General features: G+C 38.1%; 1 protein-coding gene across 1 annotated transcript; it reads left to right on the top strand.

Moving 5' to 3' along the window:
- Positions 1-7,955: 7,955 nt before the first annotated feature.
- LOC120527401 (liver-expressed antimicrobial peptide 2) lies at positions 7,956-11,016 on the top strand. Its single transcript, XM_039750776.1, has 3 exons — positions 7,956-8,042; positions 8,652-8,794; positions 10,428-11,016. The coding sequence occupies exons 1-3, from the start codon at positions 7,977-7,979 to the stop codon at positions 10,462-10,464; spliced, it is 246 nt and encodes an 81-aa protein (XP_039606710.1). The 5' UTR covers positions 7,956-7,976; the 3' UTR covers positions 10,465-11,016.

Raw genomic sequence — 11,016 nt, 5'->3', positions numbered from 1 at the left:
GAAAATTCTAAAGGGTTCACAAACTTTCAAGCACAACTGTATGGATCCACCTCTCCTACTCATTGATTGATCAAGAAACCTGTCTTCAATGAGAATTATAAAAGATACATCAGAATTATTGCTCTTTTTTCCATGGATGTTTTTCACCTTGTTTGCTATGTCCATAATGTACTAGTACATTTTATCAAAAAGTTGACATTAAAATTTCAAAGAATTTTTTTCTCTAAGCTCTAAATCAAGGTAGTGCTACTTTCTTACACAGATAACATTCTCTATGTCTTAATTTTACCACAGCCTTTTGCCAAGAGGGAAATGACAGCAACATTAATTCCTGTGCATCTATTTCCAGTGTTCACATGGTCCATTTTTGAGTGGAGAAGAGCTAGACTACTCCAACAAAATTTTATGCAAGGGTGGAAACAAGGCTTGGATGGGATGACATTCCATCACCAGACACACATCATTTTATATCAATAAGGTATAGTACGGTATGTTCAGACAGCCTTTGAGAAATGTTCTTTTTAGCACTGTACTTTCCTTAGAGTAACACAAGAAACTGAGTAGACGTAAGACATAATTAAGGAATGTGTTATATGCTACGAACATGACTACTATAAAATAAACTAGTACTGCATCTTTGAAATTAAAACATGATATTCTTGACCTTCCTAAACCCAGTTCAGGATTAAGGAGAGACAGCTTCTACCAGCAGGTATGTATGGCCGCATGTATGGTGGAAAATGGCTCTGAGCAGGATCCCAGTCCCCATATCCACACGGTCAAGGCCGTAGCAAATAATCCTTTTTGTAGGGAAAGATCTTAACAAGCAATTACGTAATTTAATGCATTCTTGTTTATCATGGAGGCAGGAAGAGTGTGACACGCAACTAAGAATTTCACTGTACACATGCATCAGGTAGGTTGGTTTATGTTTTCTATTAAATAAAATTAAATAATGGAATTTTAAAATACTCTTGTTAATCATAACACAGAAGAATGGTGTTGTTCGGATGTTGAAATAAGAATTTCACTGCACTCTATAAATGTAACAATACCACAACATCTGAGCCAACTTAGAGTTACCAGATGTTCTAACTTGCACATCATTGGGAATGTCCATGGAAAAAAGGAGGAAAAACCACAATTGCAAATGCCACGCAGTCAGCAACTGGGCCCTGGTTTTGGACCTTGCTACATGAAATAAAAGCAGCACGTCCAATATACACATGATATATCTGTACTGGAGCTAAGCCAGAAGGTGAAGCTCTCAATCTACATCCATACCCTCAAATATGGTCATGAGCTTTAGTTTTGGATACAAGCGACCAAAATAAGCTTTGTCCACAGGGTGGCTGGGCTCTCCCATATAGATAGGGTGAGAGGATCGGAGCAGAGCTGCTGACCCTCCATATCAAAAGGAGTTAATTGAGGTGGCTTGAGCATCTGATACGAATATCTCCCAGACGCCTCCCTGAAATTTTTATGGGCACAGCCAAGTGGGAGGAGACCCCGGGAAAGAGCCAGGTTTTGTTGGGAGGTTTATATCACCCAGATGGCCTGAAAACACCTTGTGATCTCACAATATCAGTTGGCAAGTGTGGCTGTGGAAAGGTAAGTGTAGGCCTCACTGTTAAAACTGTTGTCCCCGCCACCCAGTTTCAGATAAGTGGTGGAAAATGAATGAATGAATTAATATAAGGAACTTGTTTTGTTTTGTTTAGATTAGATTAGAGGGTTTTATATTTTTGTTTCCCAGTACGCATATTAAGGCATTCTGAGACTTTGAACTTTAAAGTCTTATTTAGCTTTAGTCTCATTTTTGGGCCTAGGCAGACCTAAAGTCAGCCTATTCAATATGGGGCTTGGCTGCCTAAGATACAGTATGAATAATCCAGTAGAGTCAGACCTGAAAGTAAAGTGGGTATGGCTTTTTTGTGTAGGTTTTTGAACTACTCCCATTTTTAATATTTCATGATAGAATTATTTGCCTACATGTATGTATTACTGCAAATAATTCAATAACCAGTACTGTTCCTCTAATGATTCATTTTCTGTACATCTGGTTCATATCAACAATAATCCCAGGTTATTCCTGCCTCAATGGCAAACAAACAATATCAAAACAAACATATCTCAGCAAGCTCCATTTATACTAATTTGATACTGTAAACTTGTGTCTGTATTTAGCAATAGTCAACCAAATTGCCACTGTCAATATTTTCATATAATCTTAAACATCTCCATTGCTGGTCTGGTTGTAGCCAGCATGGCACCTGAATGCAGTGGGTTTCCACTCCCTTTGGCATATTCTAATAATGAAATTATAAGTAAAGTTACACGCTGACCTGGCCTGGTGCTACAGTGGTTAGTACTTGAATGTCCTCTTCCTAAGTTCTTTCAAGTTGCTGTGACCTCTCACTCAGTCCAACACTCTGCCTTTAGCCAGTGCTTATCCCTTATATAATGAAGTACCATGTAACATAATGGCTGAAAATAAAAAAAAAATTATTTACAATTATTATGTTGATTTCACAGCTCCATCATAGTAGATACATTACATATTACTGAGTCATACTGTACGTCTTTAGATAAGATACTCCTCTCCAACTGCCTGATGAAAATAGTCTGAGATGGCACGTAGACCACACTGTCACCCTGTGTAAACCCGGCCACAAGGTACATGTCATTTTTTTTAGGTAGGTTTTATCAGTTACTGCAAAGTCATTTTATGAGATGTTAAGGCAGGCCAAATTGCGCAGAACTTAACCACAAGACAATGCAAACATGGAGTTCTTTTAAAATGTCTTCCAACAACTCTGAGCCTTGTTCCTTTTTCCTATGTTATATTTGTATCTGCAGATGAGTAAAAGGTCACATTAGTGGTGTTGTGCAGTTCTTTGGCACCCCTATCTCTTAGACTCTCTACATTAAGGACCATTAACATCTACTCAGATGCTTCACTTTCACGTTTATTTTGCCATTTGTAACAAGTGTAAACACAATTCTGCTTGGATAAAAGATGCTTGATACTGGAAAAATATTAGAATTAATACTGTGCCCTGAAGCAGATGTTGGTAACTTTAATCATAACTTGAAAACCCCAAGAATCTGTTGTAATTGTGGGTATCGCCCTATGCCAACAGAAATAAACCAAAACTGATTTTAGGGACACACCAATTGATTGACAGTAAATCACTGCCAAGGTCAAAACCAGAAAAACTAAACACATAAGCAACAAGACAAAAAAGAAATATGTAAGTCCATCCATCCATCCATCCTCTTCCGCTTATCCGAGGTCGGGTCGCGGGGGCAGCAGCTTAAGCAGAGAGGCCCAGACTTCCCTCTCCCCGGCCACTTCTTCCAGCTCTTGCGGGAGAATCCCAAGGCGTTCCCAGGCCAGCCGGGAGACATAGTCCCTCCAGCGTGTCCTGGGTCTTCCCCGGGGCCTCCTCCCGGTTGGACGTGCCCGGAACACCTCACCAGGGAGGCGTCCAGGAGGCATCCTGATCAGATGCCCGAGCCTCCTCATCTGACTCCTCTCGAAATATGTAAGTCAAAGTTTGAAAAAAACACAGCAGTGATCTTTAAGGTGACAAGAAATTCTGTTTATAATTATAGCAATCTGTAGCAAAGATAGAATTGTTTTTATATCAGTACTTTTATGTCCTCTGTACTACGGCATGGTACCTCATTAGTTTATGCTGGGGTGTCGAACTCCTATCATGGAGGGCTACTGTGGCTGCAGGTTTTCATTCTAACCATTTTCTCAACTAGTGACCAGTTTTTGCTATTAATTAACTTCTTTTGCCTTCATTTTAATTGACTTGCTATTTTAGACTTAGACCCCTTAATTATTTCTTTTACCTTAATTAGCAGTCAAACAATAATAAGATATAAAAGGAACCAATATACTGTATGAGCAGCTAACCATTGTCCAACAACGTCTGAAAAAAAGAATGGTTAAGGTCTTAATAAAGTTGATCTGCTCATATCAGCAAAACAATTTAGTGGTGGTCTTAAAAGAAAATCAACAATTCTGGAAATGTCTGCTGTGGTAGAATGAGAGCATCAACAAGCCATGGAATTAAATAATGGGTTTAGTTAACAACAATAATCGGCTTCTAATTAAGAAAGTAGTTGGAGAGCAACTGGTCGGAGTTTGATGGCACAAATTAGTTGGTCATCTGTTGGCTCACTTAACATCTCATTTTTGTTTGGCTACCATTTAAGGAAAAAGAAGCAATTTAGTAGACTTAGTGTTAAACAACGTGGCAGTTAAAATGAAGGGAAAAGCAGTCAATTAACAGCACAAATTGGTCACTGATGAAGAAAGTGGCAGGAAGGAAAACCTGCTGCCACTGCAGACCTTCAGTTTCAGAGTTGGACACCTCTGCTTGATACCCACAATGCTGTGACAAAAAGACCACTCGATTTATCTAGAAAACACTTTTTCGTTACTCTTCTTAATACTGATCCGTCTCTACAATACTATGATATCACAAGTCATGTGCTTAGCCACTAATCGCTGTTTTTAACAAAAAACATGGCTGCAGACATGGGAAAAACAGCCTAAAACGGCAGCCATCATAAAAGTAATGATAGAGAAAATAGCAATGCATTTGATAAACAATAATATAATACATAAAATAAAATATGTAATATTATATATAATAAAAAACATAATACAATTACTGAAAATAATTTTCTCTAGATCAAAAATGTTAATTACAATTATAACAGTATGAGCTTTCAAGATATCCATTAAGCCTAGCCTCAGCTTTGAGTTTGGGATATCTGTCACACTCAGGATGAGCATCACTCAAACACCATCACCTCTACCTCATTCTCTCAATTTGCCTGGCAGAAACAAAAACTAGCTAACTGGAAAGAGTCTGATAGTTGGAACTAAACCCAGGTAGGACTGTAACTGGGGAGGTAAAGGTTTGCCACACCGTAAGTGTGTTGCAGCAACAAAACAGAAGTGATGCCGTGCCTTTACAAGGAACAAGGAGGTCTACACGTTTCATGGCCGATGTTCAAATTAGAGTTTCAGGGACTCAGTGTGTATAACTGTTGGTCTTAAAGCAAGACCAGCTGAAAGTGCACTTGTGTAATGGATTTGTGAGTCGCATTAGACATAGGAAAAGGAACTGTAAAATGGACAAATAAATAAAAAGGTACTATATAATAAAAGATAAATTAATATGCATTTTTAATAGATGTACAAGGCATCATACTGTAGACAAGCACATGCTGAGAAATAGACAGCACTACAGGATGGATAGACAGACAGACAGACAGACAGACAGACAGACAGACAGACAGATAGATAGATAGATAGATAGATAGATAAACATACAGTGGGATGCAAAAGTTTGGGCAACCTTGTTAATAGTAATTATTTTCCTGTATAAATTGTTGGTTGTTACGATAAAAAATGTCAGTTAAATATATCATATAGGAGACACACACAGTGATATTTGAGAAATGAAATGAAGTTCATTGGATTTACAGAAAGTGTGCAATAATTGTTCAAACAAAATCAGGCAGGTGCATAAATTTGGGCACCACAAAAAAGAAATGAAATCAATATTTAGTAGATCCGCCTTTTGCAGAAATTACAGCCTCTAAACGCTTCCTGTAGGTTCCAATGAGAGTCTGGATTGTGGTTGAAGGTATTTTGGACCATTCCTCTTTACAAAACATCTCTGGTTCATTCAGGTTTGATGGCTTTCGAGCATGGACAGCTCTCTTTAACTCACACCACAGATTTTCAATTATATTCAGGTCTGGGGACTGAGATGGCCATTCCAGAATGTTGTACTTGTTCCTCTGCATGAATGCCTTAGTGGATTTTGAGCAGTGTTTCGGGTCGTTGTCTTGTTGAAAGATCCAGCCCAGCGCAGCTTCAGCTTTGTCACGGATTCCTGGACATTGGTCTCCAGAATCTGCTGATACTGAGTGGAATCCATACGTCCCTCAACTTTGACAAGATTCCCAGTCCCTGCACTTGCCACACAGCCCACAGCATGATGGAACCACCACCATATTTTACTGTAGGTAGCAGGTGTTTTCTTGGAATGCTGTGTTCTTTTTCCTCCATGCATAACGCCCTTGTTATGCCCAAATAACTCAATTTTAGTTTCATCAGTCCACAGCACCTTATTCCAAAATGAAGCTGGCTTGTCCAAATGTGCTTGAGCATACCTCAAGCGGCTCTGTTGTGCTTGGGAGAAAAGGCTTCCTCTGCATCACTCGCATACAGCATCTCCTTGTGTAAAGTGTGCCGAATGGTTGAACGATGCACAGTGACTCCATCTGCTGCAAGATGATGTTGTAGGTCTTTGGTGCTGGTCTGTGGGTTGACTCTGACTGTTCTCACCATTCGCCGCTTCTGTCTATCCAAAATCTTTCTTGGTCTGCCACTTCGAGACTTAACTTGAACTGAGCCTGTGGTCTTCCATTTCCTCAATATGTTCCTAACTGTGGAAACAGACAGCTTAAATCTCTGGGACAGCTTTCTGTATCCTTCCCCTAAACCATGATGGTGAACAATCTTTGTCTTCAGGTCATTTGAGAGTTGTTTTGTGACCCCCATGTTGCTACTCTTCAGAGAAAATTAAAGGAGGAGGGAAACTTATAATTGACCCCCTTAAATACTCTTTCTCATTATAGGATTCACCTGTGTATGTAGGTCAGGGGTCACTGAGCTTACCAAGCCAATTTGAGTTCCAATAATTAGTTCTAAAAGTTTTGGAATCAATAAAATGACAACTGTGCCCAAATTTATGCACCTGCCTGATTTTGTTTGAACAATTATTGCACACTTTCTGTAAATCCAATAAACTTCATTTCACTTCTCAAATATCACTGTGTGTGTCTCCTATATGATATATTTAACTGACATTTTTTATCGTAACAACCAACGATTTATACAGGAAAATAATGACTATTAACAAGGTTGCCCAAACTTTTGCATCCCACTGTAAATGCTTTTAAGAAAATAGACCAACCCCAAATTCACCTCACTTCATCAGAAGTCACCTTCAAGTTAAGTTTTAAAAAACCCTAAACTGATACTACCTCCTACACAATTTACTTAATGTATTTATGAGTGCTTGGGTATTTCTGTGAAACTTAGTCTTCTCCAACTGTCAATTGTGCTTTTATGTTATTGTTAAAGAACTGACTTTAAAAGCTAAATGAAAAATATAAGCAAACACATAAAATGCACAGCAAAGCAGACAGGTAGAGCCCTGTACTAAAGGCATCCAGACATACAGAAAAGGCACTATATGATAGAAAGAAAAGTCAGTAAATAATAATAATAAGATATTATGAAGTGTAACAAGCAGAAATGAAGTACTATAGTACTATAGAAATGAATTGTTAACTATATAAAAGATAAATCACTATCAAATATAGGAAAGGCACTGCATAATTGTATTGGTGTGTTAAAGCTCTTAAGTAAGATTTCTTAGATGGTATGCTTTATTTCTCTTATTTTTATTACTTGAGTACCCATGTGTAAATCTCAAGAAATAGCCCCCGTTGTGCCCTACAGTTTAGTAAAGGCAACTCCACCTAAAACTTTACCAAGCTTGTTCTTTTTCACTTTTTGCAGTGTGTACATATTAATGCAGACAACACCATAAACACATGCGTACAATTGTGGCCTGAAGTTATTTTTCAAGTGCTCTATTTTAAAACAGTGAAGTATAACCATGGCCTGCTACTGTAAGTTTGAGAAATTAGGTCCATTCCTACATGAACCCTACAGTAAAAACATGCAATCGGTGACAAGTAAAACATGTGGAGAGATCAGTAATTACATCTGCCCTTTGTACGATATCAGTCCAAGCAGGTAACACTGTTCATTGACCTCCACGTGTGTAATCAGCAGATAATCGGTGCTCATATAAAGGCACATAGACCCTGGCTGATTCAAAGCTACTCTTGCGGATTATCACTTCAGCATGAGGAACGGAATTCACATTTTGCTTGCTACCCTCCTTATAATGGCTTCAGTCTGTGATCTACAGGTAAGAATCATCACAGCTTCTATAGCATGCATTTATGTACAATCTCAGTGGTTTGAATTACCTTTTTAACATAGGCGATATTGGTGTAGTATAGGAGCACTTGTTATCCCAGAGTACATTTTGAGACTGGTAACTTAAGCCTCACAATTACTGAACTACCTGAATGACACAGGTGTCCTACTCCCAAAGCAGAAGCAAGATATGCACATTCCCATTCAAATAAATTATCAAAAATGTGAGGGGTTTCTCCAGAGAGAGTGTAGACACTGCAGTTTGGAGATTAAGTATTTAGTGAGCATGGAATTAATAGGTGAAAAGAACGGAGAAATAAGCAATACATATAGAGTATATTGGAAAATAAATTAAAGAGAGGGTACAGAGTTGACTTATGCTTCTTTGGGCATAAATTGTCAGTGCCTTTTTCCTTTTCATGGGGTTTAAATGCTCCAGGCTGGAAGCGAACATGTCTCAGAGTAGTGAGGGGTTAAATGTCATTAAGCTGGAAAGACAAATGCCATTTTTTACAAACTAGTCTGATAACAGGGGCATAGCAAAGTTTGGTGTTGTAAAGCACTTTCCTGTATTAAGAACTTTCTCCCATCCATGCAGGTCCAGGCTGCTGCTCTATCCCATGGAGTGGAAGTCCACCTTGTACACCGTGTGAGAAGGTCTATGCTGTGGCGCTGGATTACCCAAAGACCTGTGGGCTCTAGCTGTAGGGATCATTCTGAATGTGGCACAAACTACTGCAGGTAAGAATGTCAAGTACTGTGAGGGTGGTGACTACCATATGGCATGCTTGAGAGAGAATAATAAAGATCACAGATTTTACCAATGCACACCTATAGTGAAGCAGTGTAATCTACTAGATTCTCAGTTACTTGTTCAGAATCTTCCCATAATCCAGACTTGAAAATATTTTGTCATTCATGCATACAGTACAGTAAATCTCACCTCTTTCATAATTGACAAAAATAACACAAGTGGAGTACATCTAAGAGTGGGAGATTCACACTTCGGCCTGTGAAATCAGTAATAAAAACTGGGGATTTTTTAACAAATCTGCTTTCAAAATTTAGATTTTTTTAAGTGCCAGACAATTTTCCAAGCCATACATCTTAAGAAAAAACATTAAACAGTTGGGACAAAGAAATTAAAAAAAAAAAAAAAGGAAAAAGTAACTCTTTGTAAAAAATCTCAAGTGAGAATGTATATGAGGATTTCAACAGGGAGCTGATAAAAATGTTTTTAGAAAGTTACATTTTGGCACATTTACAGTACAGCAGGCCTTTCTTTCCTAGGAGATAGAGTTCATCCTGACAACAATAGGCACAAAGTAGGCACCAAATCTTTCACACCAGTCTTTCACACACTCATACACACACCCTGACATTTAATGAAATGACATGCACACATTTTGGGATGAGGCACCAGCATTAACAACTGTACCAGCACAAGGGTTTTTTTAACAGAAATTACAGTAATTATTTGCATTTCTAGTGCTGTTACTGGTGAGGAATCTCTCGGGCTCTCGTCCCCTTTCTGCTCCACGTCCCCACATGGAGATGATGTGAACTGAGGAATTTTGAGTCAGAAGCAGATACTTATTCAGCTTCCACTTCCCTAGCTGTGCAAGCAGACCTCTCAACTTCCACTGTAACAAGGAAGTGCTTATAACTGAATGAATCCGGTAGATTTGACCAACGTACAATATAAGTGTCATCACAATGCATGGAAATTGGATTAGAATTATTCTGTCTTTTACATACTTTTTGTACAAACCATTCACATCACTGTCAAACGTCTGCACAATGTAAGATGGAGTCATGTTGTGGCACATCCAACCAGCCTTTTCCGGGAGTCCGTGGAAGTACTGTGTGGAGCAAATTGTTTTAGGAATTCCAGAATACCTCACAAGCCCAGGAAACACTATCCATCAAACACACTTATTTGTATGAGTGATAAATTCATTGAGGTATTCTTGGTGTGTTGTGTACAAGAATTCCGAGTTCATCACCATTCATCCAATCTAGTTATTACCTAGTTGAGCCCAATGAGAGCCCAAACAGATGGCATGAGCTAGGTGTATTTTTGCATATTTGATTTAGAAATTAATGTTATAATTAATAGCATATGCTTTAACTAAGTTCACTTGCAGATGATGTAAAACAATTCATAATATATATTCATTTTTATAAGTAAAAATACAGTATTTCAATACAAGAAAATAGCAAAATGAAATGATATTAGAAAGTGGTGGAAACAAACTGCTCAAATGTAACTTTCTTGGCTTCACCATTCCTGTTTAAAAGATAGTGAAAGCAATGTTATTATTTGCCAATGCCTTTTTATTAAACCCAACTTCATTTTTCTGTCTCTTGGCAGGGAGTCTATTTGCTCCTTCCAGGTATTTTCATCTTAAATGAATGGAATTAAACTCCCAGGAAGACATCTGTATGGCTGATAAAGGAAATTATGAAGAAGAACTTTCTTGAATACATATCTCTATCCATCCATCCCCTCTGGCTTCTATGAATTAAAACCCTCGGACTTGCAAACAGTAGATAAACACTGAAATACTCTACACAGCTTGTACATTCTTCCTCTATTTGCTACCTGTGAAAATGCTTCTGCTGCTCCAAAGTGTCCACATTTCATAAAGTATTTGGGTGTATTAAGGCCATGGGAGTTTCAGAGTGTACTTGCTCACCATACATGGGACTGAAAATGTCTGAAATCAGTACTTTGGGCAGCTGTACTGTTCTTTTGGAATTGTTCGCTAACAGTACAGTAGGATACAAAGATTATGTTTAGGCAGCTACAGCACCAATGTTCTGTTTTAGGGAGTTTCAGTACTTTACTATATTAGTAAATAAAAAGAGTTCTAAATTCTGTCTCTTTGAATTTAGTATAAATAAAAGGGAAAAAAGAACACACTGACTTTGCACAATGACATTTAAGAAAAACAAGTTCA

Source organism: Polypterus senegalus, chromosome 4 (genome assembly GCF_016835505.1).
Source record: "Polypterus senegalus isolate Bchr_013 chromosome 4, ASM1683550v1, whole genome shotgun sequence".
NCBI lineage: Eukaryota > Metazoa > Chordata > Cladistia > Polypteriformes > Polypteridae > Polypterus > Polypterus senegalus.
This window is presented reverse-complemented; position numbering and strand designations above follow the sequence as displayed.